Consider the following 17,259-nt stretch of genomic DNA (forward strand, 5'->3'; position numbering starts at 1 on the left):
TAAGGGTTCTGTGGAGTTTCTATAACTCATTAAAATTATCGAAATTCTTGTAGAAAGATAATTTTTACTTTATTTTATAAATTTCTAGTAATCCAAAATTCATTTGATTTTTCAGTCTCACTGACTTTCATCAGAAACGGATAACTGGGGGTAAAGTGGATAGGATTGTAGCCAGCACCAGACGCCCTAGACAGCGTGTTAACTGCAGCCTAGGGCTGGCTACTATCCGGTCCACTTTACCCCCAGTAATCTGTTTCTGTAGAAGGTCAGTGAGACCGAAAAGTCAAATGAATTTTGGATTACTAGAAATTTATTAAATAAAATGAAAATTGTCTTTCTACAAGAATTTGGAGTGCCGGGTTATTGTTATTTTGCAGATCTGGGTTGGTAGCCTACCCGTAGCACCCTACAACCAATAGGAGTGACGTATACCACGTATAAATTACGTTCTCCATAATCATTGGTCCACTGAACGCAAAATGTATTTGTTTAGTCTAGATCTTCATTGGACATGAGCAGTTTCTTATATATGTAGCTGTCTTAGTTTATATATCTGTTTTTCTATAGGTGGCTGATGAATATTTCAGATTGAAATTTGGGGCACAATGATTTTACACAACACTTCCATTGGATTGAATCTATCTAACTACAGGAGAGTGGAAGAATTCATTCTTCTTGGACTGACCAGCAACAGGGATATTCAGATTCTGTTATTTGTTATATTTCTATATTTTTATATTATTTCCCTCGTTGGTAACATAATCATTATTATTCTCAGTAGAATAAGCTCCCGTCTTCACACCCCTATGTATTTTTTCTTGAGTAATCTGTCATTTTTGGACATCTGTTACACATCATGTATTGTCCCAAAAATGCTCATTCATTTCTTGGCAGTGAAAAAAACTATATCCTTCAATGGTTGTGCCACACAGATGTTCATTCATCTCTCTTTAGGAAGTACAGAGTGTTACCTCTTGTTGTCAATGGCCTATGACCGATACGTGGCTATATGTGCCCCTTTACACTACACAAATATTATGCATCCCATCTTGTGCATTGCAATGGCGACTGGTTCCTGGGTTGGTGGTACACTAAACTCCATTGTGAACACTGTCCTCGCATTGCAGTTGCCCTTCTGTGGTCCAAATGTACTTAATCACTTTTTCTGTGAGGTCCCTTTAATCCTGGAGCTGGCCTGTGCAGATACATCTTTTAATAAGACAGTTCTTTTCTTCTTTGCCATGTTTGTAGCAATGGTTCCATTTTTTCTTATCCTTATTACATATTGTTACATCATTTCCAGCATACTGAAGATAAGAACATCTGTAGGGCGGAGGAAGGCCTTCTCCACCTGTGCTTCACACATTACAGTTGTATCCCTCTTTTATGGCGCCGCCATATTTATATATATGAGACCTGGATCAACCCATGGGGTGAACCAAGACAAGATGGCCACTTTGTTCTATAGTGTTATAACCCCAATGCTGAATCCTATGATATACACGTTGAGGAATAAGGATGTGATTGGAGCACTTGTAGACTTAGTCCAAAAAAAGTCAGGTCAAACAAATGATCTGGTCATTCACACGAGGTAGTTCACATTGGGCAACAGGTTTTGGACTATTGGTCACGCTGATGATCACATGGAAGTGATACAACTGAAATGGGTAGCAAACTAATTACACAAATCAAATATTCTAGGATTTAATAGATGATCCTGTTAGTGCTATACATAGGATATACTATCTACACAGGAAAACAATCTGTGGAGTTGTGGTGAACACACAGGGGAACACATGAGTATGAAGAGGGTACAATAAATTGCACAGCTATAATCTTTCTACATTTTATAAATATAAATAAAATATAAAATTTATATATATATAATATCAATTCATGTTAGGAATTAGTTCATCAGGGTAGTCACAGAAGTTTCTTACAATATCCAAACCAAAGTGTAAGGATTTAATTCAATCCATGTATGTAATGTTAGATCATGAATTGCGTATGAATGCTGCTTCCCTAATTACATCAAGGTTTAACCAAATACATAAATCCAAAATATATTCTAGTCATATCATGTAATATTCATTGCATTTATAAAATCCTTCTATGTGTAAGTTTTTTCAGTTGAATGTTACTGATCACTAAAGTTGTTGCAGTGGTTCATTTATAGATCTGTTTATGTTCTAACGGTAAGTTCTTATAATTTAACAGCTCTTGCAAACAGTGTTACCACCTGCTATACAGTGTCTTTCTGTTGTATTGTGTGTCCTACTAGTTGGTGTACAGTGTTTGTCGCGTGGTATAGTTAGCCTTGGTATCCCCTTGGAGTGTTTGAATCTACTGTTTTGTCTCTGTCAGAGTTCACTAGATCTCAGTGTACAGGCAGTCCCCGGGTTACGTACAACATAGGTTCTGTAGGTTTGTTCTTAAGTTGAATTTGTATGTAAGTTGGAACTGTATATTTTATAATTGTAACTCCAGCCAAAATTATTTTGATCTATGTGACCATTGGATATAAAAACTTTTGGGTTGTCATAAGAACAAGGATTAACAATAAAGCTAATTGCAGACACCTTTGATAACTCTTACAGCTGATAATTGTAGCCTAAGTCTAAAGTACAGTAATTACCAACATACAGAGGTCTGTTTGTAACTTGGGGTCGGCTGTAAGTCGGATGTTCTTAAGTAGGGCCTGTATATTGACCCTATACATTGTTGGCTTCCCATGGGAATTGATGATTGGTTATTTCCTGATTTCTAATATATAATAAAAGTAAAAACCTTATAATAGAGAATCCATAAACAAAACATTCACAATGTGCAGAATAATATGTATACATTGGTGCACAACTTCCAATATTAGTGTCAGGTCGGATGACAGTACCCATACCAGCTGCTATGGCTACTCCCTGTTGTTACACTCCTTAACTTAAAGGGGGTCTGCCCATGAAAAAAAATTCTCAAATTTCAATCCCTAGTGATGTTGACACAATAAAGATCATTCCGAATTGTCACTTTTTTGTCCTTTCACAACAAATAAAAATGTAATAAAAACTGATCTAAAGATTGCACAAGCCCCAAATTGGCAGCAATGAAAACATCAGGTTGTCCTGGAAAAAAATGACACCTTATTCATCTCCGTACTCCTAAATATGAAAAAGTTATTGGAGTCAGAATATGGTAAAAGTAATAATTATTTTTTGGTACAAATGGTTTTAATTTTTGGTAAAATGTATTAACACCTATTAAAACCTATGTAGATTTGATATCCCTGTGATCATATCACATTGACGCATGCTTTTTTATAAAAGCATTGTTGGCAACAATGTAATTAGGCAAATCTCTTCACAGCTGTTGCGATGTGTTTGAAAATGCATGCTTTAATACAAACTTAACGCAATGTGTGAACGCAGCCTATGGCACGTGTGTCAGAGGTGGCACTCAGAGCCCTTCCTGTGGGCACCCAGGCTGTCACCCCAAGACAGAGTTCACCAGGCAGTCGCCCCAGACGACTTGAGATGCTGCTCTCAACGCTCTTTTAAGGTGACACATCCTTGACTTATTGGAACTGCAGGAAGAGTGAGAAGGTGTGAACAGGAACAGATTAACTTTTGAAGTCCCTTGCTGGCCCTATGATTCCTGTTCAGAGAGACCCTGGAGAGTAGCTACAATGATGTCTTACTTGCAACTATATTGGAGTACTCAGGGGGCTGATATGATCGAATGTTGTGGAAGAACAGGGAGCAATAAGTTACTGTTTAAATTGTCATGTTGGCACTTCACGATAAATAATTGGGTTTTGGTTGTAGCTTGGGCACGTGGTCTCTAAAAGGTTTACCATCACTGGCCTATAGAAACCTATCAAAGCTCAGAGCTAATATTAATGACCTGTGACAAAATAGAATCTGAACTGCTGTTAGTTGCTTATTGCAACAGCAGACAATGGCTCCTGTATATGGCGGTTATCATTATCTCACATATTACTTCACATCTTACCTCACACTTAAGCTGTATTATGTTCATTGCCTTAAGTAACCAATCACAGCTCAGCGCTCATGTTAATGACCTGTGGCAGAACAGCAACCAATCACAGCTCAGCTTCCAACTTCCACAGCAGCAAAATTTGGTGACTGTAACCGCGACGGTGCAGATTCCTTTAGTGGACGTACACTCAGAATATATACATTTAATATATAAAGCTTTCATATCCATATATTGTCTACTAGCTGTAGTTCCTGGCATTTCCCGGGATAGTAATTAACTGCTCTTAGCTGAAAAAAATTTAATGGATTAACAAAAAATATTTTATATGTATGTATAGACTGTCTCAAACTGTCTTTGACCATCTCTGTTGCTGGCAGTTTCCTTCAGTGACTGTCTGTCACCGGCGGTCTCTTTCAGTGATGGTTTGTCACCAGCAGTCTCTTTTAGTGACTGTCTGTCGCTGGCAGTCTCAGTGACTGTCTGTTGCTGGCGGTCCCTTTCAGTGACTATCACCGGCACTCTGATTCCAGTGACTATCTGTCTCTGGCACTCTGATTCCAGTGACTGTCTGTCTCTGGCACTCTGATTCCAGTGACTGTCTGTCTCTGACATTCTCATTCCAGTGACTGTCTGTCTCTGGCACTCTCATTTCAATGCCTGTCTGTCTCTGGCACTCTCATTCCAGTGACTGTCTCTGGCACACTCATTCCAGTGATTGTCTGTCTCTGGCACTCTTATTTCAATGCCTGTCTGTCTCTGGCACTCTCATTCCAGCGACTCTTTGTCTCTGTCACTCTCATTCCAGTGACTTTCTCTGGCACACTCACTCCAGCGACTGTCTGTCTCTGGCACTTTCATTCCAGTGCCTGTCTGTCTCTGGCACTCTCATTCCAGTGACTGTCTCTGGCACTCTCATTCCAGTGACGTCTGTCTCGGGCATTATCATTACAGTAACTATCTGTCTCAGGCACTTTCATTCCAATCTCTGTAACTTTGTCTATGGGGAGATTTATCAGAAGTGTCTGAGAGCAGGAATGCTCTCGTTGCCCAATGCAACCAATCAGAGCTCAACTTTCATTTTTCCACAGCTGTTAAATTACTGCTGATCTCTGATTGGTTTCCATGGGCAACTGGAACAGTTTTACCTCAGGCATTTCTGATAAATCCCCCCCTATCTCTGTATCCCTATTCATCTTACCTCACACATAAAGGGTCTTATACTTATTACACAGCAGCAGCAGACAATGGCTCCTGTATACGGTGGATAATAAGTGGATTTTGGAAAGTGTGGGGTGAAAATTTTGGCAACAACTGTGCAAAATTTGGTGAGTGTAATGGTACAGATTCCTTTAGCAGACATACATACATAAACTCAGCTTTATATATTACATTTATTGCATTTTTATTTGTAACCACTTTTTTTATTTGCAAACATTTGTGGATGCAATAGTATAAGGATAATGTTACACTGCACATCTCTACATTCCCCCTTTCCACAAACCTAGCAGACAAAAATAAGATCCTTGACATATACATAAAACTTTAAACCAAAAGAATTATATTTTGGTTTACATTAAAAAAAAAAATTTGGTTATTAGTATGTTTTCCTTTGCACTGAGCTTTGTCCAGGGCAATAACAGTGAAAATGGACTTGCTTAATCCAGCCTCCTGGTTGGTTGCATAACTGTAAAATGGAGCCTGGATGACATCTGCCACCAAACTTCAATTAACAAGCTTCTATTAACTTATTGGTTTATATGTGAAGCTTTATTTTGTGCAGAGCAAAGGACGTTAAAACAGAGGCAAAAAATGGAAGGACCATGCTGGGTGGATAGGTGCTAAAACTAGGGAAATTAAAAGGTTATTATAGGCAATAACACAGGACACAACACAGTCCAACCACAGACCAACCACATCTAGTTTGTAGGAGCCCTAAATCTGATACCAGAATAGTACTATAAAGTCCAATATATGAACATCTGAAATTATACCAACCTCTACAATCCCACTGTCTGATTCATCCAAGGCAAAGATGAGTCAGAATGAGAGGTGGGAGGGGGAACATTACTAAAGATGCCCATATCTTGGATTCCATGAAAAAGGATCTTATCTGTAAAATCACATCAGGCTTATGGGTTTTTATGCTGTAGAACCAAGGATACAGGGAGTTAAAACAAAAAATGGAATTAGATCATTCCCCGGAGAATATGGGGTTAAGCAAAGGAGCAACTGACAAAGAGCATGCTCTCACAAATGTCCAAAACACACAAGAAACACTTAAAAGTTAGTGTTCTACTCCTTATTAGGAAAGCAATCTGCTTTATTTTGAAGATCCATCCCACCACTCCGATATGGTCAAAATGGAAAACCCTTTGTGATCCTTTATTCATCCACAATCCCCATATAATGGGGCAAATGTACTTACCTGGTCCTGCGTGTTCCACGATCCGGAGTGTACGACGAGAATGCTCTGTGCCACGATTCACTTACATCGTGATATCACCCGATATCCTGCATGTGTCGCTCCCTGTTCAGGTCCGCCGGAGTTCACCTTCTTCTTCCTGGTGTATGTAAGTGCAAGGCTTGTGACACAATTTCAAAGTTAAATCCCAATCCCAATCTATCCGAATCAGTCGGATCGTCTGATGCCCGCCCCCCCCCCCCCATTTCTGATCCATATCAAAATCCAATCGCGTGCGACACAATCTCCTTATAAATCCCTGTCTCACGGCGGAAATGCGGTCGCAGGACCCTTAGGAAATAAGCCCCAATATCTTCAATGCAAGAATCAGTCCTTCTTCGTGTCCATAATCAGTGTGGATAAGGGCACAAACATAATGGGGGTCTTTTACTAAGGGCCCGATTCGCGTCTTCCAGACGTGTTACCCGAATATTTCCGCCATACTTACATGCACCAGGAAGAGATCAGTGAACTCCGACGCTACTCGACAGACCTCGGCGCAGCAGCGACACCTGGTGGACATCGGGCGCAGGACCTTCATGAATCGCCGGAAGACCCGAACACTCGTCGGAGAAGCCGCCACTGGAACGCGAATGGACCGGGTAAGTAAATCTGCCCCATTGTGTTAACAAGCATTAACATCTCATATATATTTATAAAAACTCCAAGCATCTGACCGGGCATTTCAAAGCCACAGATGAGATATCGGCAAGCTCTGGAGAAATTGGGTATCAAACTTTGTGGAGCTTTCTGTCCATTGTGAATGTTTAATTTTTTGGCCAACTTTAATATATTGTATAAAAAATAATTATAAAATCAATTGTTTTCTGTGGGGTAATTAATGGGATTTTTCTATTATTTAGGCCTCTCACAGTCACTTGAAAGATGAGCAGATGCCTGTAAAATGCAGAAAATCCCCCCAAAATTTAAAAACCGCACCCAAATTCTAAGCCTCATAGCATTATAGAAAAATGAGTGGATGCTTAAAAAAACATGTCAACATACAGCAGACATCTTGGAAATGAAAGTTATGAATTACTTTGGGTGCTATGACTATCTGCCTGAAAAGTAAAGAATTTAAAACTTTGGAAATAGAGAATCTTTCAAAATTATTGACAAATTTCCATCTTTTTCTTTAACTATAGACAAAAGATATTATCCAAACTTTTACCCTAATTTGAAGCACAGTGTGTCACAAGAAAACAATCTTAAAATCACTTGGATATGTTAAAGCGTTCCAAAGCTACAACCACTAGTAGCACATTTTAAAAAATGGGTTTGTGTTTTTGTGGCCAAAAAATGCCCTACGGGGTTAATGATCATTTCATCCCAAAACTCACCTATGAAAATGTCTAGTGGAAAAAGTTCACTGAATTTAATGAGAAAGTTTACTTTTTATTTCATTTTGTCACATAATTTTTTTATTCATCAGAGGCACAAAAATAAGAAGCCTGTAGGGAGAGAAGAGGGATTACAAATGGAACTTGTGCAGACCTTGCACTTATATCAACATGGCTGGAACTGAGACATGTGCTAATGCTAATATCATTCATGGTCACGTTTTATTCTGACATTGTTCTGCTGCGTGCTACATTAATGTTACTAAAGTAAAAGGTAATAATGGGGGTTATTTATTATCGCTTTTCAAAGGAAAACCTGGTGGGATTTTTTTTCTGTGCCTCTTGCATCTTATTTATGACGTGTTGGCGCCACAATTTTGGTGGTTTGTTTTGTTTTTGGGCACAAAACTCAGAGGCTGCTTGTGGTAAATCCAACACTTTGCCAGCGCTTCTATTTTTCCAAATTGTTTGGTGGTGCAATTTGTGGTGCACATTTACAGCAGCTAGAATCTGGTCTAGTGATTTATATTTCACCATATGAATGTGGAGACAGTTCTTAACCTTTTGGTGTGCCAAATCATTAATCTCCTGCGCCAAAAAAGTATATCACACAGAAAAATACAGCACACTTCAAGTGCCACCCTGCGCCCAAATTGATATATGCCCCCTAATCTATCCGGTGAACCTTTCCTTTTGAAGGTGGTAGTTGGGTTATGTTGATACTGAGCAACATGTCTGGATCAGTAGAATAATTTGTAACAGGATTTGTAGAAATTGATACATTAAGAGTGAGGGATATCTTCCTACAAAACTGAAAAGCACTTCATTTAGCTGATTTGACACAGTTCTGAATATATCATGTGCATGTTTTTCGTGCAGCAGATTTTGAAGCATTTAGTCCTTCTAAAGTGTATTTGTGTGCAAACCTGTCCTTTTTACTTACCCTCCTATTATGATACATACATGGTTCTGGCATAAGAAATCTTAATGTGCACATGTAACCTCAAATATATCCTTAGTTGAAAAAAGATAGATTTTTAAGTCACATCAATTTCTGCGATGAATCTACCTTTGTGTGCTCTAACTAGATGTGAAATGCAATGGATCTGCCATAGATACACTTCTAGTAATATACTGACCTCAAAATGTATTTATTTTTTATTGCAAAACATCTGATACATGTTATAGGCCTAAAACTATTTGTAATGACACTAAGCTATTTTTATCAAAGTATGCAGTATAACCTTCGACATCTATTCAGTAATTTTAGCTTAGATAGATAGATAGATAGGATATAATACAGAGATAGATATATAGATGATTAAATGTAGGGTAAATTCACATATGTGTAATCAAAAATAGGTTTAGCTATCAGGTCATGTTATTCATAAGTACATCTGTATTATACAAAGCCACTATAAAAAGGGGAAAAATGGAAAGAAAAAAGGGGACAAGCGTAAAAGAACTATAGTGTAGTGGTGGTGAAGTGAGTGAGGTGAACCATACTAAGCGCATGTTCGTATTGGACATTGCAGTGGTTTCTTCTACTGGTGCAGCCTGGTGGGGTCGCGTTCTGGTATGGCATAAGGCAAAATAACTGTGAACTCCACAGAACTGAGTGCCTCAAGAGATTTTTATAGGCTTTTACTACCCTAATAAACCAATGCCACACAAAGCCACTATACAATACTGGAAATCCCTTGTTGGTTGCAACTTTAACTCTCTCTGCATCCTCAGGATGTCTATAGAGCTGAATGCAGAGTCAATTAAAGTCTGTGTTTGTGTTTTGTATGTGTGTTGGCTACCTTTATCCTATACATATAGTACTACTACCCTTATCCTGCACATAACGTACTACTACTACTATCTTGCACATAAACTACTACTCTTATCCTACACACATAGTAGTACTACACCTATCCTGCACATAAAGCACTATTACTCTTATCCTGCACATATAGTACTATTACTCTTATCCTGCACATATACTACTTCTACTCTTATCCTGCACGTATAGCACTATTACTCTTATCCTGCACATATACTACTTCTACTCTTATCCTGCACATATAGCACTATTACTCGTATCCTGCACATATAGTACTATTACTCTTATCCTGCACATATAATACTTCTACTGTTATCCTGCACATATAGCACTATTACTCTTATCCTGCACATATACTACTTCTACTCTTATCCTACACATATAGCACTATTACTCTTATCCTGCACATATAGTACTATTACTCTTATCCTGCACATATAGCACTATTACTCGTATCCTGCACATATAGTACTATTACTCTTATCCTGCACATATAATACTTCTACTGTTATCCTGCACATATAGCACTATTACTCTTATCCTGCACATATACTACTTCTACTCTTATCCTACACATATAGCACTATTACTCTTATCCTGCACATATAGTACTATTACTCTTATCCTGCACATATAGTACTATTACTCTTATCCTGCACATATACTACTTCTACTCTTATCCTGCACATATAGCACTATTACTTCTATCCTGCACATATAGTACTATTACTCTTATCCTGCACATATACTACTTCTACTCTTATCCTGCACATATAGTACTATTACTCTTATCCTGCACTTATACTACTACTACTCTTATTCTGCTCATATACTGCTACTATTCTTATCCCAAACATATACTACTCTTATCCTGCTTATTCAGTACTACTACTCTTATCTTGCATGTACTGTACATTACTACTTTAGTTATACTGCATATGTTGCAATCTGATGGCGCGTGGGTGCCACCATCTTGTTTTCGATCAGCGCTCCCTGCCACGTCATCGGTAACCAGCAATCGATTGCCATGACAGCCCCAAGTCTTTGTAAGACCCAAAGCTGTATGGTCTCTGCAGATTCTTTACAGTATGCCAGTATCACAATGGTGATAAAAAGCCTTATTATTACTGTAAATGTATCACTTAAACTTCCCCCATGTTGAGGGAGTTGGAGTCAAGGGAAAATGATGAGTCGGAGTTGGAGGTTTGGCACACTGACTTCACAGACCTCTTCAATTCTGTGAAAGACACTACTCTCTGTGCCTGAAGGGAATGCCCTGCTCCCTCTCACTCTACCTGTCCTGGCATACATGTCTTCATAAATGTCCCCCTATATGTCTAATATCTTTAATCACCATCAACTGTTTGGAGGTACGATCTGTAATGATGCCACTGTAAACGAGAACATGGTGTTCGACCTATTACCATCCACATCTAATGCCAATAAGGTTAAGTAATTGGGGTGAAACCAGTTTGGGAACAATGAATGAAGTGAAATACATTCCCATAACCAAAAAAATTAAACATAAAATATACTGATTTGAAGGAATTACATTAACATAGTAGTATTCCTTTGTATAATGTACATCTTTGCTTTCAGACTGTTGAAATGATCCTAAGTAATTTCACCACTGTGGAAGAGTTCATCTTACTTGGACTTACAGACAAGAAGGACACGCAGATAGTGCTCTTCATTGTATTTCTCACATGTTACATTTTTTCCTTATTTGGTAATATAGTGATTATATGTATTAGTAGCATTCACCCTCGACTCAACACTCCCATGTACTTCTTTTTGAAAAATCTATCCTTGTTGGACATCTGTTATACGTCAAGTGTTGTTCCCAAAATGCTCATAAATTTCTTATCAGAAAAGAAAACCATAGCTTTTGATGCTTGTTTCATCCAGCTGTTTATTCACCTCTCTCTTGGAGGGGCCGAGTGCTTTCTACTGTTGACCATGGCCTATGACCGCTATGTGGCTATATGCAGCCCCTTACACTACACTAATATTATGCATCCGGTCTTGTGCATGAAAATGGCATCTGCATCCTGGGTCGGAGGCATAGCTAATTCAATACTGCATACTTTCAATACATTACAGTTACCTTTCTGTGGTCCGAATGTAATAAACCATTTTTTCTGTGAGGCACCCATCTTGATAGACTTAGCCTGCAGTGATACAACATTTAATAGAACTATGATTTTCTTAGGTGCTACAGTAGTGGCTGTTGTGCCCTTTTTCTTAATTCTTATTACATATGTCAAAATCATTTTCAGCATCTTGAAGATTCGTACAACTACAGGACGAAAAAAAGCCTTTTCTACTTGTGCATCACATGTTATTGTGGTTACATTATTTTATGGCACCATTTTCATTATATATTTCAGGCCTGGGAGTGTTCATGTCAATAACCAAGACAAGATGGCCACCTTGTTTTACAGTGTTATAACCCCAATGCTAAATCCTCTGATATACACCTTGCGAAATAAAGACGTAAAACTTGTACTTAGGGAAATTACAAGGAAGAAGATTTGGCGAGAAATTGCTTGAAATTTCAACATAGCTGTATAGCTGTGTTCAATGGGTACGGAAAGAATTCAGACTCCTTTAAATTTTTCACTCTTTGTTTCATTGAAACAATTGGTAAGATCAAAAAAGTTTATTTTTTGCTCATAAATGTGCACTCTACACCCCATCTTGACATAAAAAAAGAAATTTACTTATTATTTTCTAATTTATTCTGCTTATTCAGTACTACTACTCTTATCTTGCATGTACTGTACATTACTACTTTAGTTATACTGCATATGTTGCAATCTGATGGCGCGTGGGTGCCACCATCTTGTTTTCGATCAGCGCTCCCTGCCACGTCATCGGTAAGCAGCAATCGATTGCCATGACAGCCCCAAGTCTTTGTAAGACCCAAAGCTGTATGGTCTCTGTTATAACCCCAATGCTAAATCCTCTGATGTACACCTTGCGAAATAAAGACGTAAAACTTGTACTTAGGGAAATTACAAGGAAGAAGATTTGGCGAGAAATTGCTGGAAATTTCAACATAGCTGTATAGCTGTGTTCAATGGGTACGGAAAGAATTCAGACTCCTTTAAATTTTTCACTCTTTGTTTCATTGAAACAATTGGTAAGATCAAAAAAGTTTATTTTTTGCTCATAAATGTGCACTCTACACCCCATCTTGACATAAAAAAAGAAATTTACTTATTATTTTCTAATTTATTAAACAAGAAAAACTGAAATATCACATGGTATATACATAATACATAAGTATTCAGACCTTTTGCTGTGACACTCATATTTAACTCACATGCTGTCCATTTACTTCTGATCCTCCTTGAGATGGTTCTACGCCTTCATTTGAGTCCAGCTGTGTTTAATTAAACTGTTAAGACTTGATTAGGAAAGGCACACACCTGTCTATATAAGACCTCACTGCTCACAGTGCATGTGAGCTCACACGAGAATCATTAGGTCTAAAGTACTGCCCAAGGAGCTCAGAGACAGAATTGTGACACAGATCTGGCCATGGCTAGCACACAGCTAAAATAACAAAGCAGTGGCTTCAGAACAACTCTGGAACCATTCATAACTGGACTAACCAGAGCCCTGACCTAAACCCAATTGAGCATCTCGGTCAAGACTTGAAAATGGCTGCTCACCAACATTCACCATCATACCTGAGGGACCTGGAGAGGATCTTCAAAGATGAATAGCAGAGGATCCCCAAATCCAGGTGTGAAAAATTTGTTGCATTATTATTATTATTCCCAAGAAGAGTCATGACTGTACTTGCTAAAAAGCTGCTTCGACTCAATACTCAGCAAAGGGTCTGAATACTTATGATCATGTGATATTTCAGTTTTACTTGTTTAATAAATTAGCAAAATATCTGTCATGAGTACTCCTGAGACCCATGTTCTGGGCTGCAGGCGCACCCGTGTGCCCCCCAGTGCCCCCTCACGCCAGCAGCAGCTTCACTCACCTAACCACGCTCAAGCAATGGTCTCCCTGCTTCAGCATGCACATCCCCGCCTCCTAGGGCACACACGCGCTGGCCATTTGCAATGTAAAGGGCCAGCGCACCGCTAATTGGCGCTGACAACCTTTAAATGGCCAGCCTCTTCCTGTGACCCCTGCCGGATCTTTGTGCCTCATAGCCTTAGCAAAAGCTTCTTACTGATGCCCTGTGCTTGTGTTGTGAATTCCCGTTGTGACCCTGGTTCCGTTATTGCCTTGGATCCCATGCTGCATGTCCTGACCTTCCCCGACTCTGATCCTGTGCTGCCTGTCCTGACTGTCTCCGACTATGATTCTGCTATACGACTTATTACTTCACCTTGGCCGCCACCACGGACAAACTCACGCCTGTGAAGTGACATGGGGGTACCACGCCACAGCAAGTCCAACCAGCTTTGTGACAGACTCTGGTGAAAACCGAGTACCACTTAGACTCCGCTCCCAGGTGTTGGCTTACGTCATCGTCCACTGTGGACCAGTGGGTCCACTACCCTTGGTGCCTGACAGTAAGATCCGGGCATGGATCCCCCAAGGTCCAACTATCTGAGCTGGCTGATCTTACCACCATCGTGGTCCAGCAGTCCCAGCAGATTGCCACACAAGGTCAGCAACTTGGACAAATTACTGAAATGTTGCAGCAATTGATGGCTACTCAACAGCAGTGAGCAGCAAGTTCCTGCAGCTCCTCCTGCTACTCCGGTTCATCTACCATCTGTGAAACCCAAGCTGAGACTGTGCATGCCATCTTAATATGATGGGGACCCCAAATTGTGAGGGGGCTTTATTACCCAGTGCTCCTTGCACATTGAACGTATGCCGACACAGTTTGTCACAGAACAGTCTAAGGTGGCTTTGATCATCAGCCTCTGCTCCTGGAAGGACCTGGCATGGGCTACTCCCCTCTGGGACAGAAAAGACCCAGTCGCAGCTAATATTACTTCCTTCTTCGCTGAGTTCAGGTCCTTCTTTGAGGAACCGGCGTCTTCTGCTGAGACCACACTGTTGAACCTGCATCAAGGGGACTCGCCTGTCGGTGATTATGCTGTTCAATTCCATACACTGGCTTCTGAGCTAACCTGGAATGAAACAGCCTTGGTCACAACATTTAAAAAGGGACTTACTGGACTGATTAACCCCATAGCGCTCCATTGCGGATAAATATCCGCCGAACCGGCATTGGAAAACACGGGGTGCATGCTGTAACTAATAGCCAGCACCCCAGTGTAACACCCATGATCGGAGTGCGCTCCTATCGCAGGCGTGTAACCCGTTAAATGCCTGCATGTGCATAGGCTGACACTGCTAATACCCTGCAATACATCAGTATTGCAGAGTATTATCATGAACAAGCAATCAGATGATTGCTTGTTCATGTCAAATGGTGGAAAAAGTGAAAAAGTAAAAAAAATGTTATTTAATAAAAAATAAAGTAATAAACCAATAAAAATGCCCATAAGCCCCATAACATATAAACATATAACCCCCAAAAAAGTCTCAATCATAACAAAAACCCCACATATATAGCATCACCGCATCTGTAACAACCTGTATAATAAAAATAAATCATTATTGAACCCGTACGATGAACGCCGTTAAAAAAACTGTTGAAAACCCACCAAAAAATGTCATTTTTACCTATTCAATCTTACAAAAAATGCAATAAAAAGTGATCAAAAAACATATGTACTCCAGAATGATACTGTTGCAAAGAACAACATGTCCCGTAAAAAAACAAACCATCAACCAGCTCCATAGGCAAAAAAGTAAAAATGTTAAGTCACTTGGAAGACGGCAATGCAAAAATGATAGATTTTTCCCCACATTACGGTTTTATTTGACAAATTTAGTAAAATGTAAGAAAATATATTCAAGTCTGGTATCCCCATAATCGTATCGACCCATAGAATAAAGATAACATATTATTAGGATATACGGTGAACACAAAAAAAAAGTAAAAAATCCAGTACAGAATTGATGCTTTTTTACTCCTGCCCTCAAACACGAGTTCCTAAATTTTCAACAATAGGTGATACCAACCCCAAAATGGGAACACTGAAAAAAGCATCTCATCCCCCCCAAAAAATGACATCACATGGCCCCAATAACGAAAAAGCGAAAATTTTATAGCCTACAAAAGGAGGCAACAAGAAAATAAAATCCTGGCAGCTGCAGGGTGTTCCTTCCTTTCTGCGCCTCGCTGTGCACCCATAAAACAAGTAACGTCAACATGTCGGGGGTCTCTGTACTTGGGAGAAATTGCAGAACAAATTGTATGGTGGGTTTTCTATTTTTATCTTTTGGAAATGTGTAAATTTTACGGCTAAATGAACGTATAACCGGCACAATTTGACCATTCTAAATTTCACCTCCATTTTGATTCAATTACTATGAAGATCTCAAGGGGTTAAAGATCTTCCTAAAAGCTGTTTCTGATTTGAGGGGTGCAGATTTGAAAATGGGTTGATTATATAGAGGGTTTTGATGCTTAATATGTAAAATTTAATTCAAAACAGTATTTATCCGCAAAAGAGTAAATTTTGAAAATACGGAAAATCGCTATTCGATTTGTAAGCCGCGCGACATCAAAATATATTATCCAGACATTTCAAAAATTATGAAAATGTAAAATAGACATATGGGAAATGTTATTCAGCAACTTATTTAGGTGGTAAATCTATCTACCTGAAAATGTAATGATTTTGAATTTCAAAAAAGTGAAATTTTTCAAAAAATTCATCATTTTTTCTTTTTTTGGAAAATAAACACAAAACTTATCAGCCAACATTTACCATTAGAATGAAGTACAACATGTGGGGAAAAAAATATCTCAGAATCAATTTGATAAGTAACAGTGTTCAAAAGTTATAACCATATAAAGCGACGCAAGTCAGAATCCAAAAAATGGGGCTGAGCCTTAAGCTGTAAAATGGCTGCGTCCTTAAGGGGTTAAAGACGCACTGTCTGCATGTGACCTGCCGTCTACCCTGAGTGGTCTCATCTCTCTGGCCACTCACATTGACATCCGGTTTATTGAGCGTTCTGAGGAGCAGCGTCTTGAACAAGTGCAAGTCAGGACCCCACGACTGCCCCACTTGGATCCTGCCTTTCAAAGACCTCTTCAGCCACATGCCGTGTCAGCTGCAGAGGAACCAATGCTGGTAGATAGAGCTTGCCTGTCTACTCAAGAGAATTCCCAACGAAGGCAGGAGAATCTATGTCTCTATTGTGCTAGTCCGGACCAGTCTTCTGTGATGTTTCCTGTTCTTCCACAGCGTTCGGGAAACGCTTGCAACTAAGGTTTCTTGGGTGAAGCGCCCCTAGGTGAGAAAAAAGCTTCTCCTCATCTGAATGTTCCAGTTCTACTCAGCTATGGAACAAGGGGTCCGGTTCAAGCTTCAGCCTTCCTGGACTCTGGCTCTGCAGGGAACTTCGTGGAAGTTGCCCTGGGAAATGGGGTTCCCGTGTTTCATCAGGAGAAGCTGCTGGTTATTGCTTCTCTCAGTGGGAAAGGTTCTCAGCAACACAGTCCAGTATAACACAGAGCCCCAGCGTTTGCAAGTTGGGGCTTTGCATAAGTACAGACTGTCCTTCTATGTCCCACC

The 17,259-nt window shown here is 39.5% G+C and overlaps 2 protein-coding genes across 2 annotated transcripts; both read left to right on the plus strand.

Annotated features, from left to right (window-relative positions):
• Window positions 1–605: 605 nt before the first annotated feature.
• LOC140128498 (putative olfactory receptor 2B8) lies at window positions 606–5,832 on the plus strand. Its single transcript, XM_072150196.1, has 2 exons — window positions 606–1,535; window positions 5,773–5,832. The coding sequence occupies exons 1-2, from the start codon at window positions 606–608 to the stop codon at window positions 5,830–5,832; spliced, it is 990 nt and encodes a 329-aa protein (XP_072006297.1).
• Window positions 5,833–11,227: 5,395 nt separating this feature from the next.
• LOC140128499 (olfactory receptor 2G3-like) lies at window positions 11,228–12,172 on the plus strand. The gene has a single exon (XM_072150197.1). The coding sequence runs from the start codon at window positions 11,228–11,230 to the stop codon at window positions 12,170–12,172; it is 945 nt and encodes a 314-aa protein (XP_072006298.1).
• The last annotated feature ends 5,087 nt before the right edge of the window (window positions 12,173–17,259 follow it).

Source organism: Engystomops pustulosus, chromosome 4 (genome assembly GCF_040894005.1).
Source record: "Engystomops pustulosus chromosome 4, aEngPut4.maternal, whole genome shotgun sequence".
Classification (NCBI taxonomy): Eukaryota; Metazoa; Chordata; class Amphibia; order Anura; family Leptodactylidae; genus Engystomops; species Engystomops pustulosus.